Here is a 25,087-nt window from a genome sequence, read left to right as displayed (position 1 = left end):
CGTGTGTTTGACACTACCTTTAAAACACCCTGCTCTCATATTTGTGTAGGAAAAAAGGCTGTCTTGGATGCACTCATACAGCTGGGCAGAGCTGTAGGACAAATTTAATTTTGTGCTTTGCACAATTTAGCAGACAGAAGGGTGTTAGCTGTCTTACTGTATTGCAACAGTAACTCCAGGCTTAAAAGAGACGTCTGTACCCCAAAAACTAGCCAGGTCAATCATATTAAAAAAAAAAAAAAGAACAGACTACTTTCCCCTGATTAAAACACTTTTTCTGCATGCACATTCTACCTTTCTTTAAAATCAGGGTAAAAACTCTAAATTTTCAGTTTAATAAAGGCAGTAACAAAGTGTCCGGTGAGCATTACCCTGGATAGCAGGCACCCTTAGGTACCTTTTTCCCCCGTTATTCCTGGAACATTAAAAAGCTTTTCTGGCTAAGTTGGTCACCTATGGATGCACATTTCCTGCAGAGCTCTGTGGTATCAACTCATAAACCAGAGCAAACTGCACAGTACAAAGTGTGTCAATCTCTGAACACACTACAGAAACACATACACTGTGTTACTGGGAACGCAAGAAGAAAGCTAAGCACATCCTTAGATCAAACAGGTAAGGTCGTTCTCACTTTCTCTCGCTTGACTGAGCAGCTCCACAGACAGTTGGTATCTACATGGCTAGGAACCCAATTCTTATGCAAATTCTACATCCTGTTTTCTGTTACTGAAGAAAACCCTGGTACAGGAAGGAAAGATTTCATACTGCCATGTCTGGCCACCGCTGGGTGAGTTCATTCAGGTTAAGTTAAGAAACAAAACGCTAGGAATAAGAAAAGGCAGAGACTTTCATTAAGAAACGCTCTCCACGTACATATCTTACTCTTAAAAAAAAAATCCCAACATACATTTAAACTGCAAGTCAATAAGGTGTTTTTTTTTTTTAATACCTAATACACTTTTCAGACTAAGCAATGATTAAGAACAAACCCTTTCACATAAATTGACTTCAATTTCTTTAATGTATTTACCTTGGCAATGACAAAGGCTTAACACACGACTGCGCAGCTGCTCCCTGAAAGGAGACCTAAGATTAGTCACTTTGGAGCACTACTGGATTTGGGCACAGCTCCACAAGCAGTTTAAAGCGATCGATGATGAAGCTGTTGTCAAAAGCGTGCATAAAATTTCTGACTAACTGTTGTATCAGGGGCCCAAAGAAAATACGTGAGGAGAATTAGTCTGCTAGCAGATCTGGGCTGAGGGAACATACGCAGAGGCATCCCCCCCAAAAGACGTGCATTTTAGAAGACTTCAGATTACACACGTTGTGTTCATTCATTCATTTTGCTTCTTGAACCCAGGAGCCCATCTGTGAAGGCTGTGCCATTTATGCCTACAAGGACAAAATCTCCTCAGAACACACGCTGGGCTGCTTGGCTTACTGGTTGGTGATAATGAGGCCACAGGGTAGAAATACAGATGAAAATCACAAAGACTGTAAAGACGCAGGACACAAGTCCTATTTTTGTGTACAAGGATGATTTCAGCATCCGATGTGTTGCTGACCACCTTCACTTCATTCCACAGACCTTCAGGGGCCACGTGAACTGGGCTGCACTTTTCTATATGATACTGAACCCCAGTGCACCCTGAGGAGCCGTATCACAGACATGCTGTGACCAACGAGACATGAGGAAGCATCAGTACGGAAAACTGGGACCAAGAGCATTACAAAATAAAGAAGATCTGGCTCAACTCTGCATTGTTATTAAAGGCAGGTCAAAGGAGTTCTGCTTCTGGAGCACTTCTGTTAACTTCCTACAGTGTGTTTCAAGCAAAAGATGGGAAGTTGTTTAAGAGGAGAAACCAGAAGCCTGCCTTGAAGATACCAAGCTTACATTACGTAGAGCTGCCAAGCATGACCCCTCGCACCTGTCTGAAGGCTACAAGATCTGCCGTGTGCTTGCAGTGTGGTCAAGCACCCTCCCAGAATGGCCCTGCAAGGCAAGTGGAGGCTGGCACAGCTCTGCTGGCACAGCACGGCCTGAAGGAGCTCACTCACCAGGCACCACACTGCTGGGGCTCCCCAGCAGCAAGAAACACCCGTGCAGAATACGAAGACTGAAAGCACCTCCAGGAATGTCTGCTGTTCCAGGACTGATGGAAAAAAAAATGGGGAAGTGCGGTTCTTCCCCCCAGGGCAAGACAAAAAAGGACGCCCAGCCCAGCAGGCACTCATGCAGCAGCACGGGGCACACGCACCCGGAGCGCTCCTGGGGCTCGGGCTGCCCCACAGGCACCCCGCTGGCTGTGCACACACCACTAACTCGTGCACCCTAGCAGCAAAGGCCTCGCTAACCGTGCAGGTGTCTCTCCCTGCATTATGCCCGCCCGAAATACGGCGGCCTCGTTCATTAGTTCTCCCAGCACGCTTCCCGTTCCAGCACACGTCCAGCTGCCGCAGCCCCACTGCACGCTGCGCGCCCCCAGTTGCCGCCCAGCTTTCCTCCCATCCTCCAGGGGCCAACTTTCAGCAAAGTTAATTACTTTTAAATGCAGAAGCACTTCAGAATGCAAGTGCTAACTCCTCCTGAAAACACTGGCCCAGGGTAAGTAGGCAGCCCTTGGAAACGTGCCTGGTTCCTTCAGCCATGAGACCAGGTTTAGCTGATTTAACGCTAGTCATACTGTGATCTGACCTTTGTGGAGCACATCACAAGACTTCACTGTGCTAAATCTTGCTTTGAGTAACCGCTGTAGGAGAATGTAACCTCTAGAAAGTACCAAATCCTGGTATTTCCCCCCTAGTGATGGAAATTTCACCGTAACTGTTCAGAATTTTCTCAGTAATGACCGCCACTGTTTGAAGGGCATGCCAGATTTCTGATCTGCACCTCTCTCTCCATCTCCTAGCCTGCTTGGCTTGCCAAAGCTCTTTGCTACGACATTTCAATTACATACAAAGGAAATTTGCGTAAAGGCTCTGCTTCCCTCCTCTCCAAGGATGGTTATAACCAAAGGATTATCTTATAACCCCCTCCTTTCCCCCAAATGTTTGCTTCCTTCCCCAGCTGGGCTGAACAGTACCCAGTAAATCAAGTCAGCAAATCTGAGTTATGAGCCAAAACAGCCCCTGCCCCAGCATCCTGGTCATGGAGCTTCAGAGAAGGATGATGAGGATGAGCAAAGCCACAAAGGATTTCACATGTAAGGATTGCCCAAATTCTTCAGCCTGGAAAGAAAATGATGGAGGAGAGGTATTTTAGAAAGAGCACCCTTCACCTCTAGCACTCCTTCATCCTAGAAGGACGGACACCAAGCTTGGATGTTGTGGTTCAACAGCAGTCACACCATAATTCCCATTATTCCTGTGCATAAAACTTGCAAGTACTGTTACTATTCAGTTCTTCCAAGTGAGACTCTGCAAGCTTACACTCACATATGCACATCAAGTGCCCCAAGTAATTTTTCAGACCCCTGTTTCTGGGAATCTTTGTTCTAAACCTACTCTTAAAACACAATTTGCTTGTTATCAAATTACAAATCAATTCACACAACTCAGCACTGGTAACTTGCTTTGTCTGCAACTCAAACAACCTTGGACAAATTTGACAGTTGCATTTTTTTTTTTCCATCTATTAAAGTGTTAAAACACACACAGCAAGCAACAGATACCTTCACGTGTTCAGTCTTCCTACCAAAGTGAGATATCATCCAAGTTGGAAACTTGTGATGTTCCAGAATTTAAGCTCAAGGACCTCACAAAACACTGGTATGTAACACCAGCAACGTAACTCTTATAAACACAATTGGCCTTGACTGACCGTTTGAAAATTAAAGAAAGGAATATCAAAGTGTTGCATCAAGCCTTTTTAAACACTTACTGGAAAAAAAAAAAAGTATCAGTGATCAAGAAGGTTCTTCAATAGACTCTTATGACTCCTATGTGGAGCCCTGCCAATTAAAAAAAAATAATGCATCCTTTAAGTTACACTTTACTGTCATTTCTAACTGCCTGAGTAAAGAGAATCACACCAAAGGATACAAATACATCAATTTTCCTTGCACTCCCTTTTTTTCCTCCCTGCTTCCCAGATGCAGACCAGAAAATTATTGACAATTCAACCACTAGCATCACAGAATGAGCCGCAAGTTTCTCTTTTCCTCTTAATACAGTTAAGAAATCTCCATTTTTATGCTACTGGACACATTTTTCATGTTCTGTCCTCTTTCCTATTTCAACTCCCTCACTTCTCACTTAAAATTTACAATAGTTTCGTTACTATCAACAGCCTATTTTACACTTTGGTTTTATATATTCGTAAAGCTTTCCATCCGTGTAACAGTAGACTTTCAAACAGATCGACCTTCTGCCTGAACTACAGCTTTTAGGCAGCTTGTAGCATGTTGACAGGCAATACCTAAGGATTACATTCATAACACCAAGTTTCCCTTGTATATCTTTTACTCAGCTTTACAACAAACAGGAACTTACCCATCAAGGTGAGGATTAAAAGAGGATTCCATGCACGGAGAACTCAAGAAACCTTAGATGTTTCCATTCGATTTTTTAGAAATTAAGTGCTAGCAGCATTATTTCAGGTACCTACTCCTCCAGCCAAATTCTGCTGCCTGCAGACAAGGCATTCCTTCTGCGTGTGACAGTTTCTTGTAAACACCAATTAACGACTCAGCTCGAACATAACCTGTTAGTCTTAATGCCAATCCACTGGGATTCGAGATCATTTGTCCACCTCATTCCTTCTAAATGGTTTCAACAAGTAACGTAATATATCAACTGTGCGAAGCTTCCCATCCAGCCCACTGCCAACTGCATTCAGTTCACACATAAATTATCCCAAACTCCTTGTTATTCTACCCAGGCAATTATAACAAAACAAAAATAAATTATTCCTCTGCTGCTTTAATTTCATTTGAGCCTATTTAATAAATGGCCTGATGATTAGAAATCACCATGAAAAGTGGGTTCAGTAAGTGTCCCACCTTTTAATTAATTTAAACTCTACAATAATTGTCACTTCATTGCAAGCAACCTTCAGCTTTGGAAGTGGCAGTGAGTTTAGCTGTACGAGGGGAGCTGCCTCTGCTGATTTGCTGCCAAGCAGGGCAAATCTCACCACATTGCAAGTGCTCAGAATTGCTACATCCTCTCCATTTGATTGACCGACAGCTGCTCTTGGCCAGCTACCCAGAAGGTTCAGAGGGTCTGTAACTGCATGCATGCCGTGCTGCTCCCATACCACCACTGCCCAAATCATGCCAGGGAGAACAAACCATAAAGGAATCCACTGTCTGCCTCTGGACTCTGGGGACTTGCTTTGGCACCCCCTGCTGGATGTGTGCTATCTTGTCTGATTACGTGGGCACAGACCATTTTCCCTTCTCAGGACTCCTGTCACGGTATTGAGGACTCCTGCTTGTGCTGGACAGAAATCAGACACACAAGAAGATGAAGATCTATCAGTGTGACCTCCCACTCGCTGCAGAAATTGAATGGCGTGCATTGAGTGAGAACAGGAGGCTGCACGAAAAGAAAAGATGGCTTTATGATTAGAGGGCAGGATAATAAGCTAGAAAACAAGACTTTGTTTTGCTGATAAAACCGTGTGATGTGGGGCAATTAACCAAGCTTTTCTTTATGATGCTTTCTTTAATGGTGACTAATTCCTCACGTATGCTGATGGATTATGATTTCAAGCAAGATCAGAGGAATCTAGGAATATGCAGCACATCTGGTAGCAAGACACATTATATTGTTTTGGACTAAACGTATGAATGAAATTCAGAAGGTTGCTCTCAACCCTAATTTACACTACTGTCACACCGTCTGCTTTCAGTGTCACGTTTGTTGTTTTCACAGTCTTCAGTGGCAAAGCACCATCACCTTCATCTGCTTTAGCAATTCCTGACAGAAATGCTGGTTTCCCAGTCTCACAGCATTCCACCCGTGTAGTCTGTCCCGGAGATGTGGGCTCTGCCCTAGAGACAGTGAATTGGTCCCTCCAGGCTGTTACAGCTCCAGCACTGGGTTCCTGTAACTCACCCCCCATATTTGTGGGAGTGTTTTAGAGCCTGTGACACTTACCAAAAAAAAGCAAAACAAAGGATAAAATAATTTATATACATGTATACATAGACACATATATACATATATATATATTACACATGTATGTTGAAGCTCGGGAAGTCGACATCTTCCAATTAAACAGGCTTCCCACAGAAAGTGTGTCTGAACTAAGCAGCCAAGTTGCAGAAGCAGATCACCTAGGTTATCCCAAGAAGGGCAGAGCATCCTGGGCACTTGGTATAGCAGCTAGGGTGCCGAAGCAGAAACTGCACTGTGCTGAACAAATACTTCCTTAGAAGTCTGAAAGAAGATACTGGAGCAATAATAGCAGAAAGCATAAGATGAAGTTAAGAAGCCAATTGCTACATAAGCTAAGAGACAAGGTAAAAAATAAGGAGAAAGTTGTTTCTGTTGGTCCTCAGAAAAGAGAGAGAAGCAGTACTGGTGTCTCTGTCATTTTAAGGCAAGAAAACAAGGGCTATATCTACAAAGCAACGTCTTACAGTGTGAGATTTGGAGACTGAACGGTACAAATACATTGCAGAACTAATATAAAGCCACTGAAGAACACAAGTGCTAATAGAGAAGGAAAGTATGAGGTTACACGGGAGAAACCTTCTGGTGGTGGGATCTGTTCAGCCATTTAGCAGTGTCTCAAGAGAAATTATCGATACTGCAGTACCATTAGGTTATTTGTAACGGTGCCACCACCGTGCCAAAAGACATGCTGTGCAGAACAATCCTGGATGGGGAGACGGATGCTGCAGGACGCCGAACTCTTTCTCCCCGGCTCTGCGGTGCCACCCACCGGCTGCAGACACCAGCACATCACGGCGCTTGGCCAGGAGCTTCTCACCCCATAGCCCATAGCTGCACGTCGTCTGCTTCAAAGAATAAGCCTTTTAACCGCTCTCTATTCTACAAAGCGTGGCAGGGAGCACCATCACCCCCAGTTCTCCGCAGCCTTCAGAAGCTGCATTGCAGTCACCCTACTGGAGAGGGATTTATCTAATCAACAGAATCCTTCTCACATATTAACAGCTCTTGCATAAATCAATTAAAGGGAAAACAAATTCAGTGGAAAAAGTAAAGTTGCCACCACCAACATTTACAAATTTATAAAGGCAAACATGTTCACAAGTTTCTAAGGAAGGGACATGGTGTGTGAGGAACAAATTATAGTGAGATGTAATGTTCCTTCCTGGTTTTCTAACAACAATAAAGAAGCATTTGTGGTCCTGCAAAATATGAAAGGGAGATTATTCAGACGACTGAGGTCTTCATTTGTTTAGATGGAGAGACACGACCTCGCTGGGCTCAAAACAGCTTATGACAGGACCTCCACTAAGCCACAAAATAAATTATGCATGCATCATCATATCAACACGCAGATGAGACAAACTACAAGACTGTTGCTGCATCTAATGTGTTTTTCTTTAGACTCGCAAAATTAGGCATTTTGGTAAAATGCAGAAAGAATTTAGGAAAAAAATATTAGTAATTGGCATATTAGATTTCCTTAAAGTTCTAAGCATTAAGTTAAAGCTGGATAATTGGAAAACAACACAAAAAAAAACAAAACAAAACAAATAAAAAAACTTTGGGCAAGTAAACCCAGAAAAATGGTTAACCATAGGAATGAGAGGGAGATCACTTCAATCTGAGCATCTCAGAAACATCAGTGAAGGGAAAACTCACAAGAAACCATGTGGAAAGAAAAATATGAGGTATAGGTACCCATAGCGTTAAATAAAGAAGACAGACACATGTGCATTGATGGTCTCAGCCAGTTTCATATGGAAAAGACTGTGTTTTAGAGGTGTGGATACAGATTTGGCAGTGTATTCTGACCAATACAGCTAACACGTCTTCCACTGGGGACCTGCTGAATTTACACTTCTGCAGAGCTCAGCTCAGAGACATGACAAAAACTGTCTTGCACACGAAGGCGAAGGCTAACTCCTAAACAAGCCCAGCTCCTACAGGCTGCTCTGGGTTTTGGCAGAGCTCTCAGGAACCACTCAGTCTGCAGGGCAGCAGAGGCGGCAGCTTTCAGGAGGGCTGTGGTGACAAGTGGCTGAGCACAGTAACCGCTTTAACAGGTACAGCTGCAGGGGAAGAAGGCAGGTGTAACACAGGCAGGCTAATACTACGGCAACTGGTGCTTCACCTGCAATTACTGCATTTTGAGACTTGCATAAGGAACACAGAGCTATTATATTTATTTCAAAATCAACCACTTTCCACCTCTCTCTAAGCTTTCACTCCTACAACTTTGATGCTCCAGTTGGGTAAAAAACTTTATTTTTCATGACCGAAAGTGTAAGTTTATATAACACAGGGGTTACTCTGTGGGTTTTGTCAGCAGGGTCTGTGCTCAGGTCAACGGCAGAATTAAGTTCTCGTACTTCTGAAAGCACTGCAGAACGTCGCACATCTGCATGACAGCTAGCAGTGCGACAAGTCACCCCCACAATGATAGCCATCCACACAAAACACCAGCATGCTTATCAAACATTAGTAAAACCTGACTTTGTACTGACTGCTGGATCATTAGCCAAGAAAGACCTGGAGAGTTTTCTATTCTCCCGTGTCAGCCAGAAGGACTTGTGACAGAGGCACGCCATCCCCCATCTCCCTACAGCAAGCACCAATTGTCACAAAGCTTTTCACAGAACTCCTGACACACTAGAGAAACAAACCCCAGCTACCTCACGCAGCCCTGAATTTCTTTAGGTACAAACCAACAATAAATTGATGCTTTAGGACAAGCGCTTTGTTAGCGATACAACAGGACTTTACGCTTTGGGGTGTGTGTTGTAGGCTTTGTTTTTAAAACTAACGTACTAACAAACCAGAAACAGGGCACAGATTCATTCCTTAAAAATTATTCAGTTTTCCTTCTACTTATTTTCTTTCAAGAACAGCGTGGTAAGACAACAGTGAAACAACTTTTCTTTTAGTTTCCAAATTACTGACCTTATTAGATTCAAACCTGCCAAAACCTACGGTCTGATCAATGCATCACTGCAAACTCTTGTGCTTGCTAGGAAACATTACTCCACGATTTACCTTACTTTTGGGAAGGCCCATATTGCCTCATAAAAAAAATATCTTTAGATGCAGCCTAGTCTGCATGTGCCAGTCAACGTGCAACAGCACTTCTACTGCTGATTCATTTCCTTCTCCTAGAGAGGAATCCTCCTCAGGAATCAGCTGTCTGCGCACACTGCGTGAGCAGGAAAGAAGTCTGTTTTCACGATATCTGCAGTATTTTGTTGCCTTCCTTCTTTAAAAAAAAAAAAAGAGCTCTCTTAAACTAAGAGTTCATTCCTATAAACTATCCTTTCAAATTCTCTCTTGATAAGTAATTTTAGATACAATTTATGAAATACTTCGAGTATTTAACAAATTACAATCCAGAACTGCAAACATCTGTAAATGGTTCATCTCACATATATTTACGCACAAATTTAATTTTGTCTGAATTAATTGCAAGAATAAATGTAAAAAAAAGGTATTTATGACTGACTGAGGTACTGACGATATAGTGGGAGGGAAGGGAGAGAACATGATGAGTATTCCAGCACATGAAGCTTTTGACATTTTGTTTAAAAACACGTAGTTAATTTCCTTACTTGTTCACACTTCAACAGACAAACTGGGATGAATTAAGACTGCAGTCTTATAATAGTGTGCATCATTTAAGAAACAAATAACCCAACGAAAAAAACTGAACTCCAATTTCATAAAACATTGAAGAAAAAGTCTAGAAAAACAATTGTAATAATGAACGTAACTGTTGCTTGTAACACTGTTTTTTAGAACTGAGAAACAAGAAATGCTTTTTTTTTCTTTAAGAACTGGAAGGGTAAATTTAAAAATAGAGGATATGTAGAACATGAATTTGTTTGCTTTTACAGAAAAGATATCCAGAGTCAACTAACCTTTCAAGGAAAGTCCATAAAATAAGAGAAAAATATATTAACAAGCTATCAAAGCAAGTGCATTTAAAAGTACTCTAGTGATAATATAACTCACCAGTACTATAGTATCTTTTAAGTTCTGTGCGCCTGATGTCTTTCAGTTGATTGTACTTTTTCTTTTTCTTTTCTTTGTCCGGAGCAGTTTCTTTTTCCCCAGAAAATTTACAGTTGTCTTCAGAGGAACTGATTTGGTCCAAAATAACTTTACTTCCATCATCTTTCTCAGCAGGAGTTTTGGAAACAGGAGATCCAGGTGAATTGGCAGAGACAGTCTCAGCGTTTTGTTTGGCTTGCCTTTTCTTTTTCAAACTGTGCATAAAAAAAACAAAAACATGAAGACATAGCTAACCTCTGCAAACAAGTTAACTCACTTGCTAGCTTGATTTTTAAAATGAATTGAACAACAAAATTCCTTACGACTTTGTAAAAGCCAGACTTTGCGTGAGTATCTAGTATTATTCTAGGGCATGCTCTTCAATCATCATATCACCACCTCTAGGTTATCTTCTCAAGAACAATTAAAAAAAAAGATATTGTTTTTAATGTTGTTTCCCCTGTTCCTCTTCCCCGGTAAAAGAAGCAAAAAACAGCCAAAAGTTGTTTTGTTTTTAAACCACCATACATCTACACTTAGAAAACAGAACCATGTTTTCAAGATGAAACTTAAAATAAAACTTAAGATCTTAATGTATAATAATACAACAGCTAACACAGTAATTTCACAGTCGACTGCTCCTGCTTTATAGAAAGCTGCTTGTTTTGATATAAACTTGTTATTTATTTCCATTTTGTCCAAGGTTATCTACCAGTGGCCACCCACGCTAACCGACATCTGCTCTTGCACAGCTCACGTCATCTTGCATCCCAAGTGTCACCAGCAGCTCATTCAGCAGCGCGACCAAAGTGGTCACAAACTATTTGCACAGGAACATTTTCCAGACATTTTATCTCTTCTGAGAAAAACGTTAATGGCCTGCCAATAAATCTGACAAATTACCACCAACAAGAATATTTTCTTTTTAGGAGAAGCCTTAAAACACAAGCTCAAGCGAGAAAGATGCTTCAGGAATCCTAAAACCATTTTCTGCTAATTCATCATCTTTGCCACTGACTTTCAGCAAGAACAAAGCTCAATTTCTGGGCTGAGGGTCAGGGTCACTAAAATACCCTCAGTTACCACTTGTATAAGAACCACTGATGCATACCACACGGAACAAAAAGCTAATACTTCTCTCTAGCACATTCACTTCTTAGTTACAAGGTACCTAAGGGAGGGAGTAGTATATTAAGCTTGTTGAGGCTAAACAATCAGCTACACGCACAGTAAGAGATACAGACAGAAAACAGACAACCAAGGATTCACCACTAATGTGGAAAGATTACATGACCTCCAGCAGCAGTTTAGGGAAGTATGGAAAAACTTAATGGATATGCAGGGATTTGAGAGATGGTTCTTTCCACCTCTTACATTTATATTTTAATATATTTTTTTTTCAGGCTACAATATAAAAATAAATACACAGAACAGTTTGAGAACCGTAGGAAGACATTTCAGGCTACACACCGTTTTTGTTTCCTTTTTGGTGGTTTTGTTTTTGTTTTTTTTTTTAAACCATTAAATCCAGTTCCCAAATTTGAGACTTCTAAGAAGGGTCAGTTTGACAGACCACAAGTAACCAACATTTTCCAGGGAAGCATTTCGAAAGACAGTCTCACAAAAGCTGTGTCTGTATCACACATCTGTATGCATATTTCTTAAATGCTTTCCACAACCTGCAGCCAACTCAGCAGGGACGGGTCCTACTTCTGCAGCAGTTCCCTATTCGCTCAAACCAAGTAGTAGAGTAGTAGTACAGGCAAGTAGTAGAAGCTCACGCTCTGCACAGCAAAATAGGTTGTGTATGTGTGAAATTTCACAGACCAGGTCCTGACTACATCTGAAAACAGCCTACAGAGATTTCTAAACGATAAAAGCGAATGCATCTATATATCAGATGAAATGTTTTGTTTAGATTGGACAAAATTTGGGTATGTAAAGGAAGCTCATCTTTGACTAATAAGGCACAAACCCGATCAAAGGCTGCTCTAACAACTGCAAAACATTACAGTCACATTGAATATACAACGTCTATAATTAGCCCTGGTAGATGTCTCTACAGAGCAGCCTGCTCCACTAAAATGACGTATCCTTACCTTGTGGCTGAACTTGGTTGCTGACTTGTAAATGAGACCCGCCCCTGACTTTTTACTCCAGCGACACAATGACCTTCCTGCACGCGTGCACCACAGGCTATCCAAACCATTTGCTTCAATAGGCTGGGACTGGCAAACACTCACTGGCTGCTCCATTTCTATCTACACTGCATCAGAGCCTTCCGTTTCAGATTCCTAATCTATCTGTTTTGATCACAAACCCCATTAGGTGAGTTCTTTGTAGTATGAAGGTAGTATCTCAAACAAAACAGAACAGCTAATAGAAAGGTATAACTCTCTTCTGGAGTTAAAAAAAAAAAAAAACGGGAGAGAGAGACAAAACCTTCTCTAGAGGTCAATAGTCCTCCTGATGATACTACCAGCTCCCATCAGTACTTTTCTTAAAACATACATGAACCAGAGTTTTCAAAGTTGCCCCGGGCAACTTCAAGAACAAAGAGCTGAAGTAGAACGGGTCCATTAGTGACAGAAAAGAGGAAAGCAGAAACGAGCCTGAACTGACCCGTGCAACATCGCTGACGAGTGCTCCCCACCTCGCCCGACCCCATGCTGCACATACCACGCACCCTCCAGCGGCTCCCACGCACAACTGCTGCTGCAGATGGGCAGGGGTGCCCCGTAACTCCTATTGTGTCTTCAAGACGTATACCAGATTTTCAGCTAATGCCAAGCCTGCTCCTCCTGCCCACTCCTCCGTTTCAAGGCAATGACCACCCAACTCCCAGAGTGGTGACCTCGAAAAAACACTGGATGAGGACTGAGTATCCTTGATGTTCACCACAGGAGCTGGAGTCACTGCAGCTCCTCCTGGGATTATGATCGGTGCTGACAAGATGCTGCTTTTAAAGGTTTCTAAAGCCTGACAAAATTACCCCCCCACTTTACTCACTCTTCAAAGACCTCAGCTATAATATCCCAAGGAACCAAAAATGAGCCTTCAACACCATTTAACCCCATAAAACCAGCCTCATATTCACTGCATTTTTTGACTTTAAGTACTCCCTCTTAGTATAGCAAAACCAAAGCCCTGTATGCGCACAATGCAATTCATTATTAACATGCACTGGCAGCGTGCTGCAGAGATTGGGCTGTAAGCAGCATGGCAGGAGAGCTACTGCATATTAAACAAAACTCCATCCCCTTGGGCACCCTTTCAGCATCTCCCACACCGAACACACACCCCGGCAAGGCTGCTTAACACTGACTCAACTGAAATACCCAACAGACAATCAGATGGGAACTCTGTGTATTGCACAATAATTGACCACAGGCAAGGAGCACCAGGTCCACATCGCAGCAAGGCACACGACGAGCTGCTTGTCCTGCTCCTGCTAATACTAAGATTTTAAACTCCTCCTCTCTTGAGCAAATTGGAGGCTGAGGGTCTCACCTGCTCTTCTCCCAGCTCTCTGTTTCCTACCACCCTCCCTTTCCTTTCCGTCAAGGAAAATCTATTTAGGAACATCATTTTTCAAATTATTTCCTTTTTTGACTGCTTTGGAAGATTTCTAGTGGTTCTGTTCAGTTGTAAATGGGATTTCCTTGAATGCAGCCAGAACTCAGTGTCTTATGAGGAGAGGCTGAAGACACTGGGTTTGTCTCGTTTGGAGAAACGGAGGCTCAGAGATGATCTCATTGCTTTCTGCACCTCCTGAGGTGGTGAAATGGAGAGAGCATGAGGGAACGGCACAAAGCTGTGCCAGGGGAGGGTCAGACTGGACATCAGTGTTCAGGAGGGATTTGGATACTGCCCTCATTAACATGCTTTACCTTTGGGCTAGCCCTGAAGAGGTCGGGCAGTCGGAGTGCATGATCTCTGAAGGCCCCTTCCAACCGAACTATTTTCTACCTTACAAGAGCCAAAACAGAGCTGAAGGCCACATAAATAAATAAATAAAGCCCCTCAGAAAACAATGTCAGGTTTTGCAATTAAAACAGCCTTTCAGACAAAACTATGTGCATCTTTTCCAGTAAGCGGACAAAGTATTACTGCAGATGACGTTTGTTTTCCAGTATCACAGTCGAGGAATATGCCGTGTTTCACCAGGTAAGTTGCTAGGGGAAGGAAGAGGGAGAGAGAAAAAGGGAGGGCTGGAGACAGCTTATCTGCAAAAACACTCCTGTTTATGAAGAGTCTTACACATCTGCAATTTCATTTAGACAACAGATAGAGTTTTTCAAGCTAATTGGTTCTGACAGGCAAAGCACGTCTTCTGTATTTACACAGAGGCATCATTCTACTGCTCCTCAAAGCATTTTCTGAGCAACAACTGATACTTCATTTTCTAAATTTGTCCAAATACGGTTTTCCAGTAAAAGCTTTCAGTCTATTACCGTGAAAAATGGATGGCATGGGAGCTTTACTACTAAATCCCATGAAAATCAGGGGGAACTAGTTTTTAATGGACACTGGGAGCTGGCTGCAGAGATTTCTGGCACCTACTCTTTAGCCTGAACATGGAACAAAAGCATTTTGCAACACAAAGACCGTTCTCATATGATTTAATAAAGACTAGCCAGCTGAAAGGCATATAATTTCAGAGTAGGCAGGTAAAAGTACACTGTCAGCAGTGCTTGCTTAAATTAATTTGCAACCAATTTAAAAAAAAAAAAGTCTGGGCACTGACTTACGGGAAAAGAGCCAGGAAACATTAAGAAATTACCTAGTTCATCTTCCAGATCAAAGTCTATTTGATTGCCTACAAAAAGCAAATAAATATGCATTTTTAGAATAAAACGTACGGAATTTCCCATATCACCAAGATAGGTCGTTAATGTAAAAAGCAAACTGATCAGACAAAGGAGAGGTGATGTGATCTGCAAAACTTTCACTAGGAGACTACAAGCAATCAAGAAAACAATGCATCCCTGATACTGAAAAAATAAAGAAACAGGAATCTAACAATAACATTTTTCTAAAAAATGCATTTGGTTTCAATTCACACTTATTCAACTGAAAGGCCCAACCAATAATTGAATTGGAACTCATTTTGTGTATATTCAATAAGTAATCACAGACAAAGAGCACTAGGTCCACATCACTGGTTGTTCTAAAAAACTCCCAGGTTAATAAGACAAGGCTGTTTTTTTTGTGATGTATTAGATTAATTAAAATCACAGGGCACAGGCAACTCCTTTTAGAAACAAAAGCATCTAACAAAGTGGCCCTCCAAGAAGTATTAAAAAAAAAGAGGAGGAGGAAGGGAGAAGAAATCTTCATTATATTTTGAAGCTGACACAGTTTTCCCTTTGGAAAATTTTCTCCAATAAACACCCTCTAAGATATGCCTTGATATCTGGCATACCATCAGCATAACATCCTGCAGAGCACAAACAGATCATGTTCCACAAACGCATTTCTTTTAATTCATTACTTATGCATACGTGCAATAAGGTTAACAGAAATTGTGGAACACTTCAACTATCTTAGTCCCTTTTGTTCCCATCAAGATTGCTGTAAATTTGCCCTATGTACAAAATCATATATACCACATATTTCCTTCAGAATTAACCATTTTCATCTACGTTTTACAACTCTTCACTCAATACGTGCTAATTTCTTTGTCTGCCAGATGCCTTTCTCCACCCATCCAGAACAGCTGAATAAATCAAATTCATTGTGTTAAAAAATTACGTACAGAAACCTTGTAGCATGACTGTGCTCTGATCCAATCTGATGTAGCCTGATGAATAAGTGATCTCAGGCAAAGCAAATCATTACTGCCTGCAGAGCCAAAGGAAGTCAGCCTGCTTGCCAGACCATAATGCCTTCTCCCAACTTCCTCAGTGCAGCTACTTTCACTTCATAACAGCACGGAGAAGTGTTCACCCTCAGTGAGAAATCTCGGTAAATAGCAGCCACCCTGCAAGAAAGCACGCTCCAGCAAACAGCCGCCGTTTCAGGCTGGTATGCATCCTGTTTTGGAAATGAGTAAGCCACAAGGCTGTATGTTTACAACTAAAACAGACTAGTAGGGTAAAAATAAAGGAAGGCACATATTTTTATTAATTTCAATAATTAACTGGAGGGGAAAAACCTATGATAAAAGTAACTCTGAACAAGCTATCAAGGACAACATGCACGGCTGCAATAAACAGAAGTGCCCACGCTCTGGTCATACTCTGCCAGTTCTTCCAAATGACAATGCACACGGCAGCTACAGAAACCTCTGGTATTGGTACCACAGGTCAAAGCTGGAAAATTCTACCTTTATTGGAACTCCTGTTACTAATTGACAAGTACCAGCTCTGGGTTTTACACATGGTCAGCCATCAGCAGGGCTCAAGAAAGGAACTATGCTTCAAGGAGTAAAGTACTGTACTGACAGTTCAGGTATGTCCATTTTCTTCCCGATATTGCCATTAACTTACGTTAACAAGTCCCTTTACCTTTCTTTCATCATCTGTAACGCGGAGGAAAAGATTCGTAGCCACGCTATTCTGGAATTCAAGAAAGGCTGTACCTTCTGGTAGAAAACTGTTCTTAGATTAAATGAGAAAACGTTGTTTTTTTTTCCCCAAGTCTTCTCCTGAATCTTAAATAATCTACTTCAGCTCTCTCTTATGTTCATTTTAGATGGTGTTTTTTCACAGTTTCCCAGGGTAAAACTCAAGGGAGTTTTGAGCTCTCCGAAAGGTTCTGTTTTCTTAAATTTAGGAATAGAGTGCTCCCGCACAGCTTAATAAGCTCTGTTTTCCAAGGCATAAAGTATCCCCATCTTTTCTGTTTACTTAGCGAAAGAGGTTATGCAGTATTCAGCACTCCATTACCATGACAACAATTTAATGAAAACCTTTCCATAGGGAAAGGATTTTGGAAAGCTGTTTTAGTCTGATTTAGACATCTATTTAATTCCTTCTTTTATAGCCTCAGTTACTGCATGCTCTTGAAGAAGAGCTTTAGACAGTGTAAAATGAAGAAATCTCTCCCTTAAGAGTTACTCCTTTAACTTTGCCTTAAATTCATTGAACGGTCTTGTTCGATTAAATCCACGCCACAAATCTATCTTGTCGCAAATACCAACTTGACTTTTAGCACAATCCCATCCTGCTCCCCCTCTTCTCCTTTGCTAACAAAGCCAGATACTTCTCGTATGTGCTCATGGTGCTCATTAATCATCCCAAATCCTCTCCTACACATGCAACGAATTCCTCCCAGGCTGGCTCAGTGAAACACTTTTTCTCCATTGGAGCCTCTTGCCGGGGAGGGATGGTCTTGACTGGCCCCCTCCGGCTGGTGCACGCAGCTCCATCCGCTCCCCGCTTGCCGAAGCACTGCTCCCGCTGACACCCACGTCTTGGAGCCGCAGAAGCCACCGCTGTACTCACACGGCTGAGCAGGACAGTACAGGGAGGCTGCACGGCTTCTGCACAGGACAGTCACGCTGTACAGAACTACAAAGATTATTTGATGAAGAAACCAAGCACATGGTAATCAGGCTCGCTGAAATACATTTGCTCCCCAGAAGTTTCATAAACTCCTCCCTCTTTGCCTCAGTTAGGTGCTCTTCAATAAACTCAACTTGCATGAGACAAAAAGAAAGAATCTTTTAGATTACTAATTGATTAAATAGGGAAATAAAGTGCAAGAATTGAGAACTTCCCAAAAAAAAGAGAGAAGCCTACAGGACATTAGGAGACCTACAGGAATGTGTACTGCTCAATGCAGTCATCGCTATTCACCCACTTTCTCAGACAAGTGCCATATTTTCTTGAAAATACAGTTAGCTTTAGTTTTGATTAAACTGACTGAAAAGTCAGAAGGAAATGTAATGCTCAGTGACTAAAATAGCGATAAACATTTACAATGAAGCAATAAAATAAAAAATGAAATTCAATGGTCAAAGCAAAATCCAGGGGAAAGAGAGTCCTAATGCGACACGCATCGTGCAGCAATAACATAGCTGGGACCCACCTCCAAAAGAAAAACCTAGGGAATGATACTTCAGTATTTTAGCTACAACGAGTATTGGGGTCATCAAGATAAATTGTTTCATGTAATACTGCCAAAGTGAAAAGCAGCTAAAAATAAATAGCTTAGGCATGCTGTGTTTGCTAAAGATATAAACAGATACAAAAAGCAACCATGAACATTCATTGTGACTGCTCCTTCAAGCAGCAGTGCCAGTTCAGGGGTGCTCTGCCCAGCCTGCAGGGCCCGTCAAACTACAGCCCTGCTTGTTCTTTGCAGCATCAGGCTGAGATCAGCAAAAAGAGGACGCCAGAAAGCCAAACCAGACACAGGCTACGCGATGACCACCCAACCTTTGGACAGGAACACTGAAGTAGTTGCGGGAGCTTCTTCCCACTTGTCCAGAAAAGGCACTTTGATGATGGGAAAGTTTCAGTAGGGTTTGAGTTGTGAGAGCCGGGAGAAGCGTTGAGAAGTGGGAGAAGTGTTTCCCTGCTGCAGAAAGCAGGAAAACAGTGACACTGCTTCCCCAACAGTGGTGGGGAAGAGAACACTGTTTTCTTCTTAAAGTAGATCCTATGGTTGAGTCACTCGACTCAACTTGATAAATGAAGTCATCTGGCTGACTTTGCCACCAAGGTAAGGGGAATTAGAAAGTAACCACAGCTAAAAAGTCAGAAACCAAAGGGTAGTCAGAAGTTTTCATTATTTCTTTATTTAAACAACCCTCAAAAGGGATGTCCTAGGGAGGGAGAGGACTGAGATTGAAGTCACTTATCTTTGCATTAGCTTTTGCTTTCATTTAAAAAGTTACTTTGAAAATTACCATCAAATGTCACGGCTACCTGCATTGTTGCACCACTGCGCATGGCATGACCGCCAGGACCCCAGAACGCCACGACACCAGGTGGCACTGGAATTATCCAGCTGCCGCCACGCATTTCTTTGGGATTCTGTTCATCACATCTGGGGCTCGTAAGGGATACGGTGCACATGCTTACAAGCAGGTTGCAAACTTATCTGTTCAGGAACAAATTTACAGCACGAAGCACCGTGACACAAGTGGAAAAGGCTTCTATTTAAAGCATTTCAGAGTGGTTATTAAAAGCACGTCTCACTACGTGTCTCATCTCTCCAGCTCACTGTGCGTCTCAGTTCTACGTTTGCATTCATTGCTCCCAAACAACCTATAAGCTATTTAGCAGGTTGAGCAGTTTAATTGGCTTCTGAAAAGAGTCCCAATTAAGTGACACTCAGCGCAGGAGAAGAAACGAGCAGGTGTATGGAAGATCCTGTTATTTGGCTTAAAGTTCAGAGAAGCACCCGGCAATGCTGATAATGGGTGGGGGAAAAAGAAGAAGCTGCAGCTTTTGTGTTTGGATAATGCGTGATACTGTTTCATACAATGGGTATTTCATAGGTGAGAACAGTAATCCCCCCCAGGAAGCGTTTGCATCAATGCTTCTATACCAAATAGCATGGCACCACCTGGATCAAAAGGTCGCTAACGCTAAGTACAAAGATGACAGGACAGGGTAGGGCTTGCCTACACAGGGCAGTTACACGGCACGCGTGTGTCAATGCAGCTTTTCGTATGGATATCCCTTATTGTGAAGGGAGTATTTGGCATGGTCTGATGCTATTCAGTAGCCAAAGCATTATACTAGTGGGGTAGGTCCTCCATTGCATTTACAATTTCTCTGCGGTTCTTACATCACAATAATAAATTATTTGTTTTCACTTCTAAATGAAAAATAGTTTGGATTTACCGCAGGGGGAAAACAGCGGCAAAAAGCAGATCCTGACCACTGTCAGCACGAAGGAAAAAGGGGTGATGGGGACACGAGAGGTTCTGCTCCACTTCCATCTCCTCCGGACTCCAGGAGTCCAAAGGGCCAGCACACTTGAGGCAGACACCGAACCAGAGTAACAGCCTGGGGAAAAGGGAAGGTTAAAGTGCTCCTGAATTTGACTGCTCCTCTGCGTGGGCACAGAAGGCCAGCTCCCGGCAGCAACCCCGCACACCCACACCGCAGCAAGGCCCCAGGGTGGGTAAGACACAGCGTCACGGGCCGCCTCCTCCCCGCAGGAGCGAGAGGCCGGCTGTCTTCACCCCCCGCTGCCTTCAAGGACAGCGGGCTCCCAGCAGGCTGGGCTGGCAGCAACCAGATAAGGCAGGTGCTCCTTAATATTAATATCCCTCTCACTTTGCTCCATCCCTTCTCAGAGGCTGGGAGCAGGAGCTCCCTGGCTGGACAGGATCCACCGCCCCGGCCACAGCTCTGTTCCTACAAGCGGCTCCCGCTGTCCTGTTAAACCCAGCAGCACAACTCCCCACACGCACAGCATGGCTCAAATGCATCAGTTGGCAGGACCAGAGTCGTCTTCTGCAGCGTGAAATACTCGGGATCACCAAAAGGCGAAGAGAGGCTTCTGCAATACCAAGAACCATTCTCGGCCTGGGGCAAGCAGAGCTGCTGCAGGGGGCAGCTGCTGTGCTCCAGGCAGGAAGAGGAGCCCCGTCCTTCTAGCACAGGCATGGGGCACACGCACAAACCCTCGGCTTCAGAAGATTTGATTTTGAGAGATCATCTGATTTAAACATGTGACGAACGCCTCGAAGCCATGTATTTATAGAAGCATTACCAAAAGCAGAGCATCCAGCAGCTGACAACGTAGAGATGCGACGTTAAGTCAAAAACATTAAATATAAGCTAAGTTCAGTGTACACGTGATTGGCTAGACGCTAAGTCTAAGCCTACTGAATTAAAAACAGGCACTCCAGAAAAAAACGAGTTAAAAGCCTGGATTTATTACCGGCAGATGAAGTGCTACACAAGACGCATTCTCCATGCCAAAGAAACTGCTGCCTGACAGGAAAATGCTCGGTGCATTAAGACGCTCAGAACCAGCTACCTGATTTATGGCTCATTTGCATTACAAAGGTTTTCCAGCAGAAGGGCAATTCTCTTCCTACCCCCCAGATTCTTAACCAATTTTGCTGCTCTCCCTGGGATTTCCTCCCACACAAATCAACAAGGAAAGTCCCACAGACCTCAACGGTGGAGCATCAGAGACTCAGAGCACAGTTAACATACATCCTCAAATTTCAGCTGATCCTAGGCAACAGTCCCTGTCCAGACTACAGAGTAAGACAGAAAAAAAACCCACAAACCTACACTTAGAACCCACTCCTTGTAACCAGATTGGCAGGAGCAAGACAGGGCTTGGAAGAATTGCTCCCAAACCCAGTCTGGAGGCTGGGTTAATGCTGAGGGCATGGGAACACACCAGCCTTGCACCACAGAGAGCCTAACGCCATGAAGAATTGCAGCACAGGCTCCTACGCTGCTCCAATTCCTCCAAAGCCCCATAGAAGAGCAAAAAAAAGCTGAATTTCCTGGGGGAGACAAGGGTGGGGAGCCTGATGCCCACAGGCATGCAGCAGAAGCTGCAGGATGTGCACTGAGTTCTGCAAATAAAGTGAAAGCAAATAGCCATCCCACGTCCCCATCTCTTACCTACAGACTTGCCCTAGCTGGTTGTATAATCCTTTCCAAACTCCGGGACAGAGAGGAAAAAAAACCTGCCTGTCTCCAAAAGCACACTCCTGCAGGCATCATTCCCTAGGTACACCATCTTTCACTTCAGACGTGCAGCACCGTTATCAGAAGCGGACCCTCTCACCCGCCAAGCCAGCAATTGGATGTAACATGGCACACACCAGAAACAGAAGGGCAGGAGCCCTCAGTCACAGGAGCAGACTTCATCTGTGGGCCAGAAGCGCGAGCAACTTTTCCTGAAGGTGGATGCTTAGCGCCTTATCAAACCAGGGTTTCTCCCAAGCAAATTGTGACATACCTCCAGACGCTGACTCTGCTCCTTCTCAAAATACTCTGTGCCCCACCAGCCACGAGGCACAAGGCACGTGAGAGCTCAGCGGGGCTGCTGTCACAAGGTGGTAGGGCAGCCAGGATTTCCTGGAGCACAAGCAAGGGATGATCAACAGCACCACCGCAGAAATCAGCCCTGCCAGGCATCTCCTTAGGTGTGGGCACCAGTGTGGCTGCTCCTGGAAGGGGCCCCTGCTCCCAGCAGCTCCCAGCCAGCAGCACTGCTGCCCATAGGAGACCTGGCAAAAGAGAAGCCTGTGTGGGACCGCCTCTTTTGGTAGCTGCTTGCGCTCGGCATCAGCGTAAGGCACAGATCTGCCAGGCATTAGGGCTAGATTTCCACCAGCTTTAAGCAGGCTTAATCGCTGGAAACAGGGAGAACTGTACGCAGTAGGTCCTCAGAGCAGAAGGAGAAAACACTGCTGGGAGGCTGACTCGTGGGCACTACAGCAACACAGCACCGTCCGTAAAGGTAACTGCGTCAGTTCCCTGCGGACCCTGGTAAAAAACCTAAATCTCACCTATCCAGAAGGCCGTCTTCTGAAGCTCCCACGTTTTTATAGCCTTTAAGATGCAACGTCTTTTAATCTCTCTGAGAGCAAAGAGGCAAGTCGCAGGCTGCGCCTGAAGCAGACCTGGCTGCAGGCAGCGTGGAGAGGAGGAGAGGAAGACAAAATACATTTGACTACGTGAACAGCAAGTCTTATCGACACCGCACAGACTCCTACATCAAAAGGTCTATCATGTAACTATTTATGTTCTATAAAAGAGGAGGCTAAGTCGGTTTCTTTTCTTACAGTTTCTTTTTAAAAGCTGATAAGAGACACCCAAAGGTCCCTTTGGGAAAAGCAAATACAAGGTCACCGTACACTTTCTGCCTAACAAACCAGCTGGGCACCAATCTTGCAAGTTAATTAGTGAAGATTCTGAAATTGCTGCTATAAGACAGCATGCTTTAAGATTAAATAAACTGGATCTCTCTTCTCTGCATATTCTGTGATATGGCCCTCAAGGAAATCAAGAGCATAATGGAACTCTCCCTTTCTTCTCTTACCAAAAAGAGCCAAACAAAAAAAACACGCTACCACACCCCTTTATACAGAACTCACACTGTTACCGAGTCAAATCACATGCAGAGGGAAAGAAAAGAACGGGTGAGGAGATTAACCATGTAACCAGTCTTATGCAAGCTCTGAATCTCCATAAATAGCATTTCTGGTATTAGAAAATTTCAAAAAACCCCGTCTCGGGGCCCTATTCGATACTTTCACTGAACTGTTACCCAGTAACAGCATTCTCCTTCGACCATAGATGACTCCACTACGCTTGAGGACAAAAGCATTGCCCAGAACCAGCACTACACAAGCTGCTGTCTTGTTTGTATTTCCCAGAGGGAGCACTGAAATTGAGAATAATTCACGGGCTAAGTAGAGGGTGATAATTCAGGCTGCTCTTCCGCTCTCATCTTGCATCACAGGATTATGAGACTGCTAATATAAAAAAACAAACAACAACAGCAATGTGAGATGAGGAAACAGTTCCCAAGCTAAGCAGCTATCTCACATTCTTCTGCAAATATCAAGTCTACAACGCACTTCAGAAAAAGCAGGTTCGATTTTCCCCCAACCCTCCTTTTTCAGGTATTACATCTATTGCTTTCATTTTTATATATACACAACAGTAAGTATATGAGCAACGTACAGCAAATGTCTCTCCAGCATCGAAGGGATCTCACCAACCTCCCAAAAAAGCCCTATTCAAAATCTTCCCATGCTGCTGCCTGTGAAATTCTAGATAATCTTTAATGTCTGAAAACTAGAGCAGTTGCAGAAGACAGCTGAAACACTAACCTATACAGCAGCAGGCAGAAAGTCTGCTAAAAACATTGAAACCCCTCCATTTTAAGTAAGTGGAAGCCAAATAGCAATACTGCATGCTTCAGAAAGTCATTTTTATGGCTTCTCTCAGCAGCCAACATATCAAATCAATCCCGCGCATACACACCTAAATAACAGAGCAAATAATATGCTTGCACCTATAAATCTGACAGACTGATATCTTCAGCCTTTTCTTCGAAAATAAAATGCCTCAGGCATATATATTATTGGTCAAAACAATGGGAATAAACTGCAATACCATTTTTAGTTTCAATAACAGCATTATGAGGTAATGTTTATACGTCTGGAAGGAGAGCTAAGAAACTTCCATTACACGGATGAGCTGAAATGAAGTATTGTTTCCTCAAGTCATTTAAAAAAAAATTATGCATCTCCAGGATCTTGGCTTGAATATTCTTCACACCCAAGATAAACCTCCACGACGGTTTGTTTTAAAAACAATGTGTGGAAACTTTTCCTTCCAAAAGCAAAAAATTAATCATGGGTGCTACAGGAAACCTGAATAAACACCAACACTTTGGCTCAGCAGAGCAAGAACAATTGTGAGGAGATGACTGCTGGCAAAACTGTAATCTGAGGAGCACTCAACATCTGAAGACTGCCGTGTGGATGTAATGAGCCCGGCCAACAAGAAAAGCACCTGAAATAAAGATTTATGATCAAGTCTCACATATAGGAGATGCTCTCAGGAAAGTACGTTTGTGTGTTTATTACTTATCTGGGCTTCCCTCCTTCCTAGCCACCACTGATATCCTCTCATTCCACACATTCCCTCTGTGCTCATCACATTCTTCTCACCTCACCATTCTCCTATGGCTTAATAGCCACAGGAATGAAAAATACGAAGTATACAAGTACTGAACAAGGCAACAAAAGAGAATAAACCCAGAAAGATCCCACGTGGGTCCTCTTATAGCCTTATTGGTTTGTAACACGCAGCAAACTGACCCAAGGAGCGACTGTGCTGCCCCAGAGCAAGGGTCCGTGCGAGCCAGCACCCGGCCTCCAGCAGCAGCCACGTGTCAGCGGCGGGGAAGGAGTGCAGCAGTACGGTGGCTGCAGGCGGCTCCTTCGCCCACTCCTCTTCACAGACTC

The 25,087-nt window shown here is 43.3% G+C and overlaps 1 protein-coding gene across 10 annotated transcripts in view; it reads right to left on the bottom strand.

Annotated features, from left to right (window-relative positions):
• Window positions 1–25,087, bottom strand: part of NCOA7 (nuclear receptor coactivator 7) — an 89,989-nt gene that overhangs the window by 41,680 nt on the left and 23,222 nt on the right. For all 10 annotated transcript variants that reach the window (XM_035538556.2, XM_035538567.2, XM_035538564.2 and 7 more), the window contains exon 3: window positions 10,132–10,385. In XM_035538556.2, coding sequence (XP_035394449.1) covers window positions 10,132–10,385 — 254 coding nt within the window. The remainder of the gene's footprint in view (window positions 1–10,131; window positions 10,386–25,087) is intronic.

Source organism: Cygnus atratus, chromosome 3 (genome assembly GCF_013377495.2).
Source record: "Cygnus atratus isolate AKBS03 ecotype Queensland, Australia chromosome 3, CAtr_DNAZoo_HiC_assembly, whole genome shotgun sequence".
In the NCBI taxonomy this organism is placed as follows: domain Eukaryota; kingdom Metazoa; phylum Chordata; class Aves; order Anseriformes; family Anatidae; genus Cygnus; species Cygnus atratus.
This window is presented reverse-complemented; position numbering and strand designations above follow the sequence as displayed.